The sequence below is a fragment of the Trichechus manatus genome, unplaced genomic scaffold, assembly GCF_000243295.1.
Source record: "Trichechus manatus latirostris isolate Lorelei unplaced genomic scaffold, TriManLat1.0 scaffold00077, whole genome shotgun sequence".
NCBI lineage: Eukaryota > Metazoa > Chordata > Mammalia > Sirenia > Trichechidae > Trichechus > Trichechus manatus.
The window spans coordinates 2919208-2937565 of NW_004444013.1; the positions used below are offsets into that span (position 1 = coordinate 2919208).

General features: G+C 54.0%; 2 protein-coding genes across 2 annotated transcripts in view; one reads left to right on the forward strand and one right to left on the reverse strand.

Annotated features, from left to right (window-relative positions):
* RCC1L (RCC1 like) overlaps positions 1–3231 on the forward strand; it is a 50420-nt gene extending 47189 nt beyond the window's left edge. Inside the window, exon 11 of the mRNA XM_004380772.2 lies at positions 3154–3231. Within this exon, the coding sequence (XP_004380829.1) occupies positions 3154–3231 (78 nt within the window). The remainder of the gene's footprint in view (positions 1–3153) is intronic.
* Positions 3232–14570: 11339 nt separating this feature from the next.
* CASTOR2 (cytosolic arginine sensor for mTORC1 subunit 2) overlaps positions 14571–18358 on the reverse strand; it is a 62524-nt gene continuing 58736 nt past the window's right edge. Inside the window, exons 8-9 of the mRNA XM_004380773.1 lie at positions 14834–14928; positions 14571–14740 (exon numbers count right to left, since the gene is read on the reverse strand). Coding sequence (XP_004380830.1) covers positions 14675–14740; positions 14834–14928 — 161 coding nt within the window. The 3' untranslated portion in view covers positions 14571–14674. The remainder of the gene's footprint in view (positions 14741–14833; positions 14929–18358) is intronic.

Consider the following 18358-nt stretch of genomic DNA (forward strand, 5'->3'; position numbering starts at 1 on the left):
CACAGAGCACACACAGCACACACAGCACACAGAGCCCTCAGGTCCTCAGGGTCCTCAGAGCTGGACCCTAGACCTCCTGGGCCCACCTCAGCTAAGGTGGAGTGGGTCACTGCAGTTTGGGCTCTAATGGGTAGAGCACTCTGGGAGTAAGATTAGAGGTGCTTAAGAGCAGCAGGTTGGCTGCAGGTGAGTTGCGAGAGTGTCACTCTCTTGGGAAAGGTAAACACAGTGCTCGCTAATGGCCGAGGGTGGTTGCTAAGCATCCATCTGGGTGCAGTCTCCAGAGATCACAGTGAGTTTTCTGCCTCTGTAGCCAGCTTGGAATGCTTTCTGCCTCTCCAGGTCTTGGCGATTAACTGGGGCACTGGTCTTGTTTGCTTAGTCATTTCTGTAATAGGTTTTGTTAAGGACATTTGTTTAGAGAGGGTGAGGAGGGGTAGCTTGGCTGGGTTCCTGCATCCGTGGGCCCTGTGCCCAGGAGTCCCGAATGTGGGAGTGGAGCTCCGGCCCGACGCCTGCTGCCTCTGCTTTTAGGCCAGCATGCTGGATCAGACGGTTCCTCTCTTAAGCTCCGTGTCATGGATTGAATTGTGTCCCCCCAAAATATCTGACAACTTGGCTAGGTCATGAATCCCAGTATTGTATGATTGTCTACTGTTTTATCATCTGATGTGATTTTCTTATTATGTGTTGTAAATTCTATCACTATGATGTAATAAGATGGATTAGCAGCAGTTGTATTGATGAGGTCTACAAGATTAGATAGTGCTTTAAGCCAATCTCTTTTGAGATATGAAAGAGAGAAGTGAGCAGAGAGGCAGGGGGACCTCATACCACCAAGACAGCAGTGCTGAGAGCAGAGTGTGTCCTTTGGACCTGAGGTTCCTGCGCAGAGAAGCTCCCAGACCAAGGGAAGATTAATGACACAGACCTTCCTCCAGAGCTGACAGAGATTCCTTCTCCTGGAGCTGATGCCCTGAATTTGGATTTGTAGCCTACTAGACTGTCAGAGAATATATTTCTCTTTGTTAAAGCCATCCACTTGTGGTATTTCTGTTATAGCAGCACTAGATGACTAAGACACTCAGTAAACTCCACAGGCTGTTCTAGGTCCCCTTTCCAGCTGTCACACTGCTGGTGAGTGCTGCTGCAGGGAAGGGGGAGGACAGGTCTGGTCACTGCAACCAGTCAGAGGACCAGTGACACAGGGTGCCTGCTTAAAAACTGTCACATAAACAAAACTGTACTTGCATTTGTTTTCCTTTGCATGAAGAAACTTCGCAAGGACAACCAATTACGAGTAATTTCCAGTTCAGAGGGCAGGGCGAGAATGGGGCAGATGATGACAGGGGTGGTATTAAAAGGGATTTAAAAAACCAGTTGCTATTGAGTCAACTCTAACTCATGGTGACCCAGTGAGTGTCGGAGTAGAACTATGCTCCATATGGTTTTCAATGGCTAATTTTTTCAGATATAGATCTCCAGGCCTTTCTTCCAAGGCACCTCTGGGTGAACTCAAACCCCTAACCTTTCAGTTAGCAGCTGAGTGTGTTAACCATTTGAACCACCCAGGAACAAAAGGTATTTAATACCTTTTTTTTTTTTCACTGAATGTCATTTTATATTGTAACTATGTATGACTTATTTACTACTACTACTAATAATAAACAAAAAGAAGAAAGGAATGTGCCCTTTTCCTTGAGAACCCAGTTGGTTATGCAGGTGTGGAAGTCCTGGAGCCAGGAGCAGTGTGAGCTGTTCGGGTGTCTTTTTACCAGTCAAGCCTATAGAACAATGAGAGTCTTTTTTTTTTTTTAATTTTACAAATTTATTTTTTTGTTGTTGAGAATATACACAGCAGAACATACACAAATTCAACAGTTTCTACATGTACAATTCAGTGGCATTGATTACATTCTTCGAGTTGTGTAACCATTCTCCCCCTCCTTTTCTGAGGTGTTCCTCCATTAATATAAATTCGCTGTCCCCAAGGTTCCTATCTAATCTTTGAAGTTGCTGTTACCAGTTTGATCCCATATAGGTAGTTCTTAAAAGAGCACAATGCTCAAGGCAGACATTTTTTACTAGTTAAACTAAACTATTGTTTGGTTTTAAGAAGACTTCAGGGGATATTTTTGGTTTAAGGTTTAAAAATTATCTCAGGGCAATAGTTTCAGGGGTTCATCCAGCCTTCATGGCATGAGGAAGTCTGGAGTCCATGAGAATTTGAAATTCTGTTCTGCTTTTCCCCCTTTTGATCAAGGATTCTTCTATACAATCTTTGATCAAAATGTTCAGTAATGGTATCTGGGCACCATCCAGGTCTTCTGGTCTCACAGCAAAGGAGGCAGTTGTTCATGGAGGCAATTAGCCACACATTCCATTTCCTTCTCCTATTCCTGCCTCTCCTTTTTCTGTTGCTCCAGGCAAATAGAGACCAGTGGTTGTGCCTTGGATGGCCATTTGCAAGCTTTTAAGATGCCAGGCACTACACAAAAACTAGGAGGTAGAACAGAAGCACTGAACGTGTTATTAGGCCAATTAACTGGGATGCCCCATGAAACCATGACCCTAAATCTCCAAACCAAGGGAGAGTTATTTCAAAGGCAAACAGCTGGGCCTTCCTATAATGAAGTGTCAGCACAGGTGGGCCGTTTCCACAGGACTCAGCAGGGTCTTTGGCATCTTCTGAGACTTGCCAGATACTCTTCCTTAAGGGTGGATGTGAGTTTGGGAACAGCCTGCCCTTGTTGGCAGCTGGAGTTGACAGGAGAAAGCATTCTTGAGCCACTTGGTGAGCCATGGTGGTGACCCCTAGCAGAGGTCACAGAGCACCTGGCTTGTCCAGAGGGGAGGGCCCTCTGGGTGGACACCCCAGGACAATGACACAGGCCGTGCTCCTGCCCAGAACAGCCCTCTTACTGAGTGGCTGCCGTTGACTGGGCTGTGGGTGGGTTGTCCCACTTAGTGTCCTACCAGACCTGCTAGATTGGTGTCACAGCCCCACTTCAAGAGGAGGGTGCTGAGGCTTAGAAGGGCTAAATGACCTACTGAGGGGCAGAACCAGGTTCAGCCAAGGTGGGCCAACTCCAAGCCCGTCTGCCTCGTGGCGAGCCATCCCCATCTCACTGTGTGCCGGGTCTTGTTTCGCAGGTGACGATGCCTGCGGAGCCCGTGGATGTGGCGTGTGGCGTGGATCACATGGTGACTCTGGCCAAGTCCTTCGTCTGAATCGCCCCCGTTCCTGGCCTGATCTGCCCTGGCCCCAGCGCCATGGGAACTGCTTAATGGAGGCTAAGGCGTGCCAGCCAGCCAGGGCTTCTGATGCGGGTCGAAGGGGATCAGAACCTTTTTTGACGTGTGGCTCTCTTGCAGCCCTTAGTGGGTACATGTTAGTAGTCTCGGGGACGCGGCCCCCACTCCTCACTAACAATGAGATCTGCTGAATCTAGCACAGTGTGGCTGCCGTTGAGGGGCTGCGGCCGTGCTCCTGAGGAGTGAGGGTCAAGGCCCAGCCCGGGGAGGGTAAGGGCAGTCTATACCTCTCAGCTCTGTCCAGGTTGCACGTGACAACTTCTGGTCTTAGGAGAGCTGAGTGCTCACAGCATGTCACTGTGTTTGATTGTAAGAGGTGGCCTGACACCCTCTGATCACAGCGATGGCTTGGTTTGTGTTGGGGGTGCTGTGCGGCGCGTCGGGATGCGCCCGCTTAGCTGAGGCAGCCAGGCCAGTTGAGGTTTCCACCCACACCCACCCTGCTTCCTTGCCATTCCTGGCCAGCTGCCCCCCAGCCCACTCACTGTGGATACAAAGCAAGCCCCCACGCTACCTTGGGTGGGCTCTGAGCCTGCGCCAGCCCTGTAACCTTCTCACTGCCAGCTTGGAAAAGCTGAGAAGCTCCCACAGGAAGAAGATCAGGCCAGATTCTTGTGGGCTGAAGGCTTTGAACACATCCCTCAAAAGCTTGGCTGAAGCACCGAGCCTTGGAGGAGAATGATTCAGAAATTGTGAAAAACAGTTGATTTAATAATGTAACTTGTCTTTTTCTTGAAAAACATCTTTTAAAAATCTCTTTCGGAATAAAATATATTTTCTGCCTTTTTATTTTTAAGAAGTGAAGAGGTCTTTATTTTACTTGATCACTTAGAGTGTGGCTTTTTAAAAAAGGCTTGATAGTGAGGCAGATGGAAGCCAGTGACAACAGTACTTCAGAAGACAGTCCTCCTTAGAAGTGTTTTCTGAGTGGATTCTGTCCCGTCGTTCAGTTGAGAGGAAATGAGGTGTGAAACCACTGGAGTCCTTGGTGGTGCAGACGGTTAACACGCTCAGCTGCTAATGAAAGGTTGGAGGTTGGACTCTACCCAGAGGCACCTCAGAAGAAAGGCCTGGTGATCTACTTCTGAAAAATCAGCCATGAAAACCCTATGGAGCGGTTTTACTCTGAAACACGTGGGGTCGCCGTGAGTCGGGAGCTACTCCACGGCAAGTGGTACTGGCACTGGTCAAACGGTGCTCATGCCGTGAGCCGGGATGGTGTGTGCTGCCTGTCAGCCTCCTGCTCCTCGTCTACTCTGTAAACGTCCATTGTGTGTCCCTTAGGTGCCAGGTACTGGTCATCATGCTGCTCATGTGGTGACAGAAACTCCTGCCTCATGAAGCTTACATTCTAGATGAGGAGACAGACCAGAAAAAGTGCAGTACAGTGTGTGGGCAGTCACGTGGACTGTGGAGGAAAACAGCAGGGATGGGAGGTGTTGGGAGGGCTGCAGAATGGCCACTGCGTAGGCAGTGTCCTTGCTGTGAGTGGAGGCCAGCCAGGTGGGTGTCAGTGGGGGCAGGAGCAGCCCCGTCACTGCAGCAGCAGAGGCCCCTCATCTGGGCAAATGCTCCCTCCCATTTCCCTGGGGCCAGGGGGGCGAGTCCTTAGGTTACTGCAGCAAAGGTGGTATCCCATCTCAGCTTGTGTCTCCTCAGTCGCCAGCTGCTCCCTGCGTTCAGAGCATGCACATGTGGAGACCTTTGATGCCGTTAGCTTGGTTGTTGAGATTTGTCACTTTGTTCCCGTGAAGAGTCTGTGTCACAGGCTCCTCCTCTTGCTTTAGTGAGGGCGTGAATGACACCTGAGTGAGGCAAGCCACCTGCCCACTCTGGTGTCTTCCCTGGCGTCCTGTACTCTTGCTCCCAGACCTGCCCGTCTATATACACTGGGGTGAGGAGCCAAGGCCAGAGGAGGACCTGAGAGGAAGGCGGAGCGTGACCAATTGTCAGCCTGAGGAGGTGTAGGAACACTTGCCACTTGGTGGGGCCCCACCGCCTCCCCTGAGAGACAGGGTCCTTCCCATGCTGCTTGGTCTCAGTCTTCAGTCCTCTTGTCCTGCCCGACATGCTGGCCACTGCTCCACAGTGATTCCTGGGAGCAGAAATGGTTCCCACTGGCACAAAAAGCCTGAAATCAGCTCTTACATACACACTTGGCATGTCAGTCTCGTAAGGGTGTCGGCCCCAGGTGTCCTCAGAACCTTGTCATAGCTCCTCGTTTCCGCAATCTGTGGTTGACCCATGTCTTCATTAATTCAGGAAACACTTACGATGTGCTTATTGTGTTCTGCGTGACAGAGGAGTTGCCCACATACCCTGAGAGAGAACAATTCAGAGGACACTTGACTTGGTTCAGCAGGTCACAGTCTGCTGCCCCGTGCCCAGCACTATGCCACCTCCTGTTCTAGGGGACTTCCTTCTGCAGTCGGTGGTGTCAGAGCTGTCAGAGCGCCTGGAGTGTGGCCAGGCCCTTCTGATGGCCTTGGGCACTGCACTCAGCCTCTGGTGTGGCACACGGAGCAGCCACTTCTCCAGGGCCTGCGTAGTGTCCACGCACCTCGAACTTACGCCCTCCCTGAGGGCCCCATACCTGCCCCCCTCTCCCTTAGGCTGCATCATCCAGCTGCCATCAGACACTGGTGCTGCCCCCATTGAGAACTTCCAAATCTTCTCACAAACCAACCTTGATACTTACGTGGAGAGAGCACAGTCCAGGTTATGCTTGAGAGGGGAAACAGCGTATGGAGCCCCTCTACCTGCACTTTTCTCAAATCTGGGGCCATACTGAGGTGCATGCTCAAAAGTCAAGTTTAAAGGGATAAACCTAGATCCTGTGGTCACCCTTTCAGTCCAGGAGTTGGCTGTCTTGCTAGGGAGGCAAACAGGTGAAATGCAGGTGGTGTGGGAGCTGCCCATGGCGAGGATGTCTTGCTCGGGTAGGGGCACGGTGACAGTTAAAATGCTAGGAGGCCACCCTGTGGACTCAAGCTGAACAGGCTCTGCTAGTGGTGCATGCTGGTTCCACAGCTGCCGCGGTCAGTCCTCATTCCAGTGGGAGAACACTGACGAGGAAGGAAGCACACACTCCTGGCACCCCGTGTGCACCAGGACCTGCCAGTGCTGGGGACCCACGGTGACAAGGCTGTTCGCGTTCAAGCCTGTGCTCTGGGGCCTGGCCTGCCGCTTTGATTAGTCTGGTCTCAAGATGGAGGAAAGACAGGATGGGCCACCTGCCCTGCAGAACAGCCAAAGGAGCCATGTCCATAACGGGCCTTTGGGACTCCTAAGGCAGATTCTACCTCCTAACCCTGGGCTTCTCACCCTCGGCCACACAACACAGTCATGTACAAGGGAGGTTTTAAGGCCAAGGCCAGCGGAATCAGACTGAGGTGGAGTCCTGGCCGGGGGAGCAAGCTCCCAGGGTGATGCTAATGTGCAGCGAAGGTTGGGAGCTCTGCCAAGTAGAAGCCAAGGCTGCACCCCAGGAGGACTTATAGCCTGACTGGGGCAGGAGTGGGAGGGGAAAAGGGCCCCATTAATGGTCCTGAGGGGCTGGCTGACATCAGGGCCTCCCCAACACTAGGGCTTCCTCTCCCCTCCCTACACCTCAACTTTGCACTGGGAAGTCAAGGGAAGGCCAGCCAGGACCCGGAGCCCCTGGCCGCCCTATTTTCTTCTGTCATCTATCTTCAGTAACCTAGAAGCCATCATTCAGATGCTAAGAAGTCCTCTAGCTCCCCATTGCCTGTCGGAGGGGCTGAGGCCCTTTGCCTGCCAAACACCCACCCACCCACCTTGGATCTCAGTTCATCTCCTCCCTCCCCACCCCACTTCTCCATTTCAGCCTGTTACCTCTCCACCTTCTGAGCCCAGGCTGTTCCCACTGCTTGGGACACATTTTCCCAAGCTCAACCCTAATGTCCTGTCCTCCCAGAGCCCAGCACCCCCTTGTGGTCTATCCTAGCACTGCGCTGCCTGTAACAGCCCATTTCCATGGCTGTATACCTCCCCCACGGTGAGAAACCCAGGTGCAGGGGCCGTGGCTGATTCCCCTGGGTCTCCATGCCCAGCACAGGGCCTGGCACTGCTTGGTGACAGTGAATGTGAGTGAGTGGTGTGGAAGGTGGGGGGTGGGGTGGGGGGGAGTCAGGTGCTGGAGGCCTTTGCAACTGTTTTGAGAGTTTTGGGGCTCTCAAGGGTCCTCATGGATGCCCTTAAGAACTGAAAGGGTCTCAGTCTGCAGACCCCAGAAAGAAAAACCTTCACAGCAGCCAGGACTTTCTTGGGTCCAAGGTGATGGTGGGAGTACTCCAGCCTCCTCTTTACTCCCTTCCGTCTCCAGGGCCTCTTCTCCTGTGGGGGCAGGTCTGAGGTGGGGTGGGATGGGACAGGGCCAAGTGCAGGCCCAGGTCTTCAGCCCTGCACTGCTGACACCTGCCCTCCATGGAAAACGTCCAAGGAGTAGGTGCAGGGTGTCAGAGGCCCAGAACTAGCTGGTCTCGAGCTCACCTTTTTGTGCCTGGGCAGCCCCAGTGCCCACCTGCCAAGAGTGCTTGTGGGAGAGATGCTAGGCATGGCGCCCCCTTCTTCCCCCAAGATACCTCGTCTGGGCTTCTGGCACCCAGGCACCCTTCCTGGGGCGTGATGCCCATAGCGGGGCTTCAGGCCTGGGGAAGAGGGCCTTTGGCCAGGAAGCCAGCGCCCACCCTCCCCTGCCATCAGCAAGGCCCCTGTCCAGCTCCAGGGGCCCCCTGACTCCCAGGCCCTGCTCTGCTAGAGTTTCAGGGAGGAATGGTGGGTGCAGTAGTCAGTCTCCAAGATGGCCCCAGTGAGCTCAGCTCCTGGTTTCCATGCCCTTGTGTAGTTTCCTTCCCCATCGAATCAGAGCCAACTGTGTGACAACAGAGTGTGATGGAGTAGATGTGACTTCTGAGGCTGGGGATTAAAAACATTTTGGTTTGTAGCTTGGGCCCTGGAATCCCTTGCTCTGGGGAAAGCCAGGCACCATATTGCAAGGACACTCAAGCAGTCCTATGGGGAGACCCATGTGGAGAGGAACTGAGGCCTCCTGCCAACAGCTAGCCCTAACCTGCCAGCCATCTCCCAGTCCTAGCCAAGACTCAGGATGACCACAACCTCATGAGCAACCCTGAGCCAGAACTGGTCCGCCAAACTGCTCCTGAATTTCTGACTCACAGAAACCATGATACATGAATACATAATCACTGTTTTAAGCCACTAAGTTTTAGGGGAGCTTGTTACACAGCATTAGGTAATGAATACCTAATGCTGTCTCTCGGGGCGGGGGGTGCTGGTTCTCCTGATTCTGGGTGTTGGACTGGAATGTTGTTTGGCCCCCCTCCCAGCCCTTGGCCTGTGGTCCCCTGACCACAGCATGGAGAAAAGGATGAGGGAGATGTCCTGGATCAGCACAAAACCAGACAGCCCTCAGCCAACTTCATTTTTCTTCATTTTAATTAACACTTTACAAAGTACAAAATATACTGTCTGTTTTGGGGAACATTAGGTACTTTTTTCTCTCCATCATACAGTACATGAATCTCGAGGGTTTTGTGTTTCTTCAACAAAGAGAATAGGCGTGAGGGCCCCTGGGGGTGGGGTGTAGGCTGCCCACTCGCCCCTTTACTCAGACCTTGGGACAGATGTAAGCACTGCTGCTGGTGACACAGGGCACGCGTGTCAGGTGAGGCCCTGCGCAGGGCAGAGCCCCTGCGCTTCCCCACCCACCCACCCGCATCTCAGGATAACGGAAACGATTTTGGCATAGAGCAAGAGGAGGGCTGGGGATTCTATGTAGTTAGCTCCCACTGTTTTGGCACCAACCTGCTCAGCTCTTCCTGGGCCACTTTCTGAATAGGTAAACTGAGGCAGTGGAAAGGAAACTGCACTGGGCTTGGTCTGTCTTAGGACCTCCATTTAGCCTGTTTTTAATCTCCCCTCGGGTTTCCACCTTTGCTAAGTGCTCTCCCAGGCGGACTCCAGCAGGCGAGTGTACCAGCACTCACAACCCCTCTGTGAATACTGACTTCAGGACCAGAGGCTCTGGAGGAGTCCGCTTGGGCAGGTCCCCCCATTTGGGAGAGCCATGTGGACTGCCAAGTCCAGGGGCTGCCAGGCTGGGGGAGTGGGAGTGGGGTGCAGAGCCCCTGTGGGGCCCCTGTGCTCCCTCCAGAGAGGAGTTTTAAGAAGTCAAGTGGGGAGGGGCCCTCCTACCAGGGAAACTTCCCTGGGGGACTCACTCTCCACCTGGGTCAGGGCTACCCCACCACCGAATCACTCTGTACACATGGCCTGGGCTCTGCACACACGTGCCGCACACCCCAACGTGTATAACAGACGTTCATGCTTACACATACAGATGTGAAGACACGTGTGGGCACGCACAGAATACAGTGTTCCGACTCCAGCCTCATCCAACCTCTCCTTCCTTCATACCAAGAGCCACCAGGCTGCCCCAGGATGCCATGGCCCGGGCCTCTGCCCCACCCAGGCCACCTCCTGGGGTCATCAGCCCCAAGAATACGCCTGCCTCAGCCAACAGCTCCAACCTTTACCTTCCCAAGGAGAAGAGCCTTCACGGCAGAGTAGATATCAACCCTGAAGGCCACAGACCACCCACGGCTTCCTCCCTCATGCTGTGGAAAGGGCACCAGAGACCATTAGGCAAGCTTGTCTGTTTGCTGCCTTTAATTTGAAAATGAAAGAATAAAGCTGGGGTGGGCTTCTGGCTGTAGGAAAAGGTAGCTAGCTAGCTAGCTACCCAAACCAAAACCTACTGCTGTCGAGTTGATTCCAACTCATGGTGACCCCACAGGGTTTCCAAGGCTATAAATCTTTACAGAAGCAGACTGCCACATCTTTTTCCAGTGGAGCCGCTGGTGGTTTTGAACTGCCGACTTTTTGGTTAGCAGTCAACCGCTTTATCACTGTGCCATCAGGGCTCCTCCTGGCTAACTACACCAGGGCTCGGTTGCCCTCATGACACCCCCAGCCTCTCTCCTCAAGCCAGGCCTCTCCTGCCGGTCAGCCATCTTGGTTGGCTTCCCTCCCAGGTAGTCTTCTCTATAGGGTAAGGCTACTGCCTTCTCCAGACCTAATTCCTCACGGTAGGTCAGCACAGCATCTAGAAAACCCGAAAGGGCCAAAGCTCATGTCTTCTCACTGTTGATACTCCCTCATGCTCACCCAAGCTCTGCTCACCAAGTCAACCCCCAAGCCCATTTCTCAGCAGCTGGTATGGCAGCTGGGGAGTTTCCTTCCCACCTCCCAGGCCGTGCTTCACTCAGAAGTGGCACTGAAAATCCGTCATGGGGCTAGTGTGCTCTGTCATCTCCAGGAGTGCTCCAGAGGCCCCTCTCTCAGCTGGGAGTTGCAAAGAACCCCCCTGGACTCCGTCCATATCCAGATCTAGAAACTCAAGAAGGTGGCCCAGGAACTCCCAAAGCCTGGGAAATGCAGCCAAGAGTGAGTGCCTGGTGGTAAGTGGCACACGCTAACCTGTTAGGATCATCAGGCAAATGGTGCCCTTGGCTTGGGGTAGGGGCCTGCCCGGAGTCTTGTGTCCTGACTTCCACAGTATTCTCTGTGCCCTCATACGGGATAAGCCTCATCAGAGCAAGCATGCTCCTGCTGGCAACCAAACTGGTCACCGGGGGCCATGCTGCCTGAAGCCACGGTGAGCAGCCCTGGGCCACCCAGCTCTCCCTGCCCACCAGGAGCCTGCTATGTCCTGGAGCTGAGGGAGAGGAGAATGCAGTGGTTTAGAAGGCTCTTGACACACCTGGATCTTGGCGAGGGGAGGCTACTAGGGCCAGGTCTGCATGTCTCTGGGGGCTTTGGAGACCCCCGTGGAGGAAGCAGGTGCAGAGCTGACAGTGCCCATGCCTTTGCTGGTCAGGACCTGGGGGGCTGAGGGAGAGCAGGGGTTTCTTGGGAAACAGGGAGCCCCATGCTGAGGTTGAGCCAAAGAGGCAGGCCTTTATTAATAGGGGGAGGGGTGGTCACTGCTCCCTCTCTCCCTCACTTACCCCCTCCCTCAAGTTCTCACCTCTCTAGAGATTGGGCAGGTGAGGGGTGAGGTGTGGGGGTGGCGTTTGGACTGTTTGAGCCTTTCTTACCAGAGATATGCAGAGGCAAAGGCAAAGACATTCATGCACACACGTGTGGTGGGGGGCCCAGTCTAGGGCCCACCTCCTCTCTGCAGCCTCACCTGCCCAGGCAGCCTGGCTGGATTCCTGGAGTCTACACTGTGGGGAACACCATTTTCCTTCCCACTGCACATGTCCCATCAGCCAGAGCCAACAGAAGCCCAGCCCCATCCTGGCCCACTCCCCAGGGCAGGAGGAAGAGCAGCCTGTGCAACTGCTTGTGGGTTTGGACCACCTTCGCCCCCAAGAAACACAAACTTCCCTCAAGAAGTGGAGTCTGGGGTCTGGAGAGAGCCTCACATCCAGTGAGCAAGGAGATAGCTAGGGGTATGGGAGAAGGGATGAAGGTAGACAGTACTGGGGAACCACACACTTCCCCCAGAAGAGCTGTGGAGACCACGCCACTGACTATCCTACTCACAGGCACGCACAGAACAGAGAAATAAACCCAGCTTCTTCACGCAGGCAGAAGGAAAGGGGATGGGGACATGAAGGGCCCACCGTGGTTCCTGCCGAGTCAGCTGTAAACACCCATGCGGCTGCCAGGGCTGAAGGGCCGCGTCCTCATGCCAACCACCTCCCGACACAGACACTGGGGTCAAACATGCTTTTCTTGGTTAGACAGGGCTCCGGGAGGCGGCCTGGGAAAAGAACCTGAGATTTCTAAGCCTGCAGGTAAAAAAATCAGGTAAGCTGTCAACATAAAACCAGCCATCTGAGGAGGGGAGGGACCCTGGACGGCAAGCAGGGAGTCAAACCCACCCAGCTGGCCTAGGTCTTCACATGAGACCATCCGTTCCAGAAGGCCAGCTGTTTTGTCAAAAAGAAACTTCAACTCCTCCTCCCTCTGTAACACCATCCCGCCCAAATAAAACGAGGGTGTTTGGGTGCCTTGGCTGTGGAAACGGGTGTGGTGAAGGGCAGGGCCCAGCTTTCAAGGGAGCCTGGGGGGCAGCGGGGCAGGGAACCAGGATGTGAACCGCAGCAGGCCCTCGGCACCTTCCTAGGTCACGCTCCCGGGCTGCTGGTTTTGCTTCCTCGAAAGTCAGGTGTGAGGGGTCCAATCGGCTTCCCTAATCATCGTATTGCCTATATACTTGAATTAAAAATATATGGTGGCTCAAAATGTGTGTGCCTGGCTGACACGGGGCGGGCAGAGGCCCTCGCACCCACACACATGTGCACACACAGCGGGGCCTGTGTCCACACAGCGCACGCACACACGGTATATATTAACATATATATTGCTCAAGTATATATGCTATTTACAGTACATATCTATATCAACATAGAACACAGGTATTTATATGTGTGTACAACAGATACGTCCTGGGGGTCAGGGGACATGAGCCCTGCATGGGGCCCACACTTGCACAGCAGGGAGGGATGGCAGAGCAGCGACACCTTCGGGCTGTGGGCAGGAGGGAGCCGAGAGGTGCCGTGGAGAACCAAGGCCTGACAAGGAAAGAAGGGGACGCAGGGCTCCAGACACTGCCTCGCCCCCTCTGGCCACCTCCCTTTGGGAACCAGCAAACAATTTACAAGTTTTGGTTGTTTTGTGCAAAATCAATTAACTTAAAAGTGGGGGGTGGGCTCCTGATCTGTGCTGTGGGCCCCGGGCATCTGAAAGGAGTCTGACACACAGCTCCCCACTGGGTGGGCTTCCAGGGCTCGGGGAGGGGGGTCCCATGGAAGCTCAGAGGGAGCATGGCAACGGCCCTTCTCCTCTGGCCTTCTCAGGGACAGCACGACCCAGCTGCAGCCCTAAAAAGCACCAGGGAGTGTCCTGGGGCGACCCAGCAGGCCCTTCTGGTCCTGCTCATGCATGAAGCACCCCCAGACGGCAAGGGGCAGGGAGCTGCCCCTTCCCCCGGTCAGCCAGTGGCTGCAGCTCTGCTGGCCTCCACCATTGCCCTGGGTCCCCTCACACCCCCTACCCCGTGAACAGGCAGAACCATGGTGGGCTGGGAGGCCTGGTGTGGGCCCACGGGGCACAGCTCTCTTGGAACAGCTTCCCACTCAAAAGAGAGGGCGAAGCCCGTGACAGCTCCCAGTTCTCACGTTTGTACCTGAAGCCTCCACTGTGGGCCCTGGGAGAACTCAAACAGGCCCCACCCCTGAAAACAAAAACCCTGCCAACAGCAGCCTGGGTGCAAATGCATTAAGTAACAGACTAAAACAAGGTGTGGTTTTCTCTTTAAGGCTCAGTTAAGCTGCCTCCCAGGTCAAGTACTCATGAATGCTACAGTCCCCAGATGGTGGGGTGGGCAGGTAGGTTGGGGTGGAGGGGAGAGGCCGGAGGCCTTTCACGCCCCAAAGTGGGGTAGGGAAGGGAGAAGGACAGGGGGTCTTATGCTGGTTTAGTCAACTGTTAGGGAGGTGGGGATTACCTAAGAAACCCCAGGCCCAGAATGCTGGGGACACCCCTGCATGGGGAAACTGAGGTGCTGCCTGCTGGAGGGTCCAGGGAAAGCAGCAGGGACAGGAGCTCATGCCCCGGCTGCTGGGCCTCCTGGGACCCCACCCACAGAGGGAGTGCCTGTGGGGAGGGTGGCTGGACAGGATCCCTCTTGGCAGTTCTGCTGGGAGTTGGGTGCAGGCCCGTGGTTGGCGGCGAGGTGCTGGGTGCCCACCCGTGCTCCTGTCCCACCTCTGCAGCCGCTCTGACCCGAGGGCGGCCCACTGGCCTCCACTCGGGAACCAGCCCTGAGCTGATGGACGAGACCAGCGAGCTCAGCATGCAGCCCACTGCAACGGGGGCCTTCCCAGGCTCCACACATGCAGCTCCCCAACCAGCCCCCAGGACAGCCCGAGAGACGGGACCCAGAATCTAGCAGGAGGAGCCAGCTCCCTTTGGCATCTGCCCGCTGGTGTGGGCGATGAGAAGGTGACAGCTCACCAGCTGCCTAGGCCTCAGAAGCCATTTTTTGGGGTGGGGTTTGGGTAAGGAGACAGGCAGTTCTCAGGAGGCTCTGGGGGCTCAGGGAAGGTGGGAGGCAGGGATCATGGGGAGAAGGCCTTGGCGTGGGCTCCCAGGCCTGGAGGAGTCAGCAATCAGGAGAGTCTCCCAGAAGCCCCTTGTCTAGGGTCTCCGGGGCCGATTTTCCAATCTGTTGAGAAATACTGCAAGAACAATCTTCAGGGTGGGTGGGGGCTGGAGGCCGGGTCGGGGAGCGGACAGGGCCATCCTAATGCTTCTCGGCTTGACTGACTTTCAGGGCGCTGATGACACCATTGATGTTTTCTTCTGGTACCTGCAAGGGGCAGGAAGCAGATACCTGTGAGACCCAGGCAGGCCGCACCCCGCGTCCCTGCGCGTCCCCACCCACCGCGGGATGGACACTCACCAGGGCGTGGTCGAACTTGAAAGTACTGATGTAGTAGGCGGGGATGTCTGCAGCAGCCAAGGGCTCGGAGATCTGGGCCACGATCCCACACTCGTCTGGGAAGACAGGTGGGTGCTGCGCTCAGGCCCAGGTGGCCTTGTTTCCCGGCGCACCCGGCCAGCATGCCCTTGGCCTACCCCTTCCAGCTACAGCCACCATCCTCCCAGAGAATCCCCGTCTCCTCTTAAAGGCTTCACTCTCAGGCCCATCCTCAAGGTGCCTTCTCGGTTCCCTGGGCCAGCCCTCAGCTCTAGTCCGCAGAACTCCACAAAGCCCACTGTGGCCACCCTCCGCCTAGGCCCCGCACAGATTCCCAGCCCTGCTTCCCTGCTATTCCGGGAGTTCCCTGCAGACAGCCAGAAGGCAGTGTCGTGCGGTGGGGAGGGTGTAGGTCACGCCCTCTTCTCAGCTCCGCTCTGCTCTTTTCTAGCCAGATGATCGTTGGCAAGTCACTTCTCTCTGAGCCTCAGTTTCCCATCAGAATCCCTACCAGTTAATAAATAAACCAAACCAGTTGCCATCAAGTTGACTCTGACTCGTGGTGACCCTGTGTGTCAGAGTAGAACTGTGCTCCATAGGGTTGTCAATAGCTGATTTTTCGAATGTAGATTGCCAGGCCTTTCTTCTGAGGCACCTCTGGGTGAATGCCAACCTTTTTGGTTAGTAGCCAAGCACTTAACCCTATGGGCCGCCCAGTGACTCCTACCAGGTAAGAGCCCCTCTTAAAGGCAGCACCCGAGGATGGCAAGACTTCAATTTGATCACTTTGGACACGTCACCAGGAAAAACCACTTGCTAGAAAAGGACATCATGTTTGGTAAAGTGGCGGGCCAGTGAAAACCCTCCATGAGATGGACTGACACAATGGTCACAACAATGAACTCAAACACACCAGTGGTCATGAACATGGTACAGGACTGGGCAACAGTTTGTCCTCTTGGACGTAAGTCGCCATGACTCGGACGGCTCAACGGCAAAAGACAAAGGCAGTATCTGGCATTTGGCTGCGGCTGGAACATGAGATTCTTCTTCTGCTAGACCTCCAAAGCAGGGGTCTGTGGTGCTCTCCTGCCCCAGGCCACACCCTGGTTCCAGCCAACAGGGTGGTCTTGGGGCTTCCTGGGTCACTCTGCACCCCAACCCAGCTTCCTTTCTGATTTGAAGGCACCGTTCAAGGCCTCCTACTACAGGAATACCTTCAGGATCTGAGGACCACCCTCCTCACAACAAAGAGTTTTGGGGTAGTTTACTAAAATACCCTCAGTATAACAGGAAGGAGCTCTAGTGGTGCAGTGGTTAAAGCACTCAGCTGCTAACCGAAACGTCAGTGGTTTGAACCTACCAGCTGCTTTGAGGGAGAAAGATGTGGCAGTCTGCTTTCATAAAGATTACAGCCTTGGAAACCCTATGGGGCAGGTCTACTCTGTGCTACAGGGTCACTATAAGTGGGAACTGACTCCAGGGCAATGGGGATAACAATATTACACACACCCGAGAGCCAGGGTGAAGGGGATGTTGCTATGTTGTCAGCTGCCGTCGAGTGGGCCCCAACTCATGGTGACCCCATGCACAATGGAACATGCACAATGGATCGGTTGTGGCTATAGGATTTTCATAATCCATAGGGTCTTCACGGGCTGATTTTCAGAAGTGAATCACAAGGCCTTACTTCCTCATCTCTTAGTCTGGAAGCTATGCTAAAACCTGTTCGGCATCATAGCAACACAAAAGCCTTCACTGACAGATGGGTGGTGGCTGCACTTGATGTGTACTGGCCAGGAATTGAACTCAGATCTCCAGTATGGAAGATAAGACTTCTACCACCAATCCACCAATGTGCCCCACATTTGCTATAAGGCTGTTTAAACCGAAAGAAAATCTTCACGTCTGAATTTACATGCAAATATTAGACTAAGATTAATCCACTGTGACCAATAACCCCGGTTGTTTCCCTAACAGCTGGTGTTCCAACGTGGCAGTGATGCTTTCCACACCCCATCCCTGTGCAGGGGGTCAGCGCGGATTGCCACCAGTACCCCACATGACCCTGAAGTCCAAAGCCAGGAAATCAACCTGGACTTCACCTCCACGCCCCCCAAGCCCAGCACCCCCTCCATTCGCTCCCTGGTCCAGCTCTCGCCATCACCCCCAGACCTGTGCAGGAGGGCCAGGCAGGTCTACCAGGAGGCCATGGCTGGACCCACGGGCCCCTCTGGTGCTTGTACTGCTGGCCAGTCCCTTTGCTGGGTGGTAGAGGCTGGTTGTCTCCTCAGATACCTTCGGCTAGAGAATAACCACTTCTATGAGAAAGGAAGGAGGTGGCTAGGGTCTATTAGGGTCTAACCAGTTGCCGTGGAGTGGATTCTGACTCATGGTGACCCTATGCATGTCAGAGTAGAACTGTGCTCCACAGGGCTTTCAATGGCTGATTTGTCAGAAATCCATCGCTAGGTGCCTGTTCTGAGGTGCCTCTGGGTGGACTCGAGCCTCAGCCATTTGCACCACCCAGGGACTCCTAGTAGGGTCTAGAGTGGTGCTTTTCCAACGTGCTGCTGACATCAACTGAGAAGGCTGGTGACCGGCGTTGTGTAAAATGACAAGGGAGAGACAATCAAGGCCAATGGCACAGCAGGTAGCCAGATAAGCTCCTTCCTGTGAAGCTTCTGTTTCAGTTGTTTGCAAGTGTGCTGGCTTATGATGTAGAATGTATTTCTCCAGACCATGGTCGAAAACACAGAGAGCCACCAGTCTAAAATCTCTCAGACTCTCTCTTTTTTTTTTTAAATTGTTGTACTTAAATGAAGTTTACATTTCAAGTTAGTCTCTCATACAAAATTTTATACATACATTGTTATGTGACCCTAATTGCTCCTCCCATTCTGTGACAGCACACTCCTCCTTTCCGCCCCCGATTCCCCATGTCCATTCAACCAGCTCCTAACCCTCTCTGCCTTCCCATCTCACCTCTGGACAGAAGCTGCCCCTTTGGTCCCTTGTATCTACTTGACTAAGAGGCACACTGTTCATGAGTATCACTTTATGTCCCACAGTCCAGTCCAATCCCTGTTTGAAGAGTTGGCCTCAGAAATTGGTTTAGTTCTGGGCTGATAGAGAGTCCAGGGGCCATGTTTTCTGGGGTACCTCCAGTCTCAGTCAGACCATTAAGTCTGGTCTTCTTACTAGAATTTGAGTTCTATAGCCCATCTTTCTGCTGCTCCATCAGGGACTCTCTGTTGTGTTCCCTGTCAGAGTGGTCATTGGTGGTAGCCGGGCACCATCTAGTTCTTCTGATCTCAGGCTGACGAAGTCTGTGGTTTATGTGGCCCTTTCTGTCACTTGGGCAAATACTTTCCTTGTGTCTTTGGTGTTCTTCATTCTTCTTTACTCCAGGTGATTGGGACCAATTGATGCATCTTAGATGGCCGCTTGCAAGCTTTTAAGACCCCAGATGCCACTCACCAAAGTAGGATGCAGAACATTTTCTTA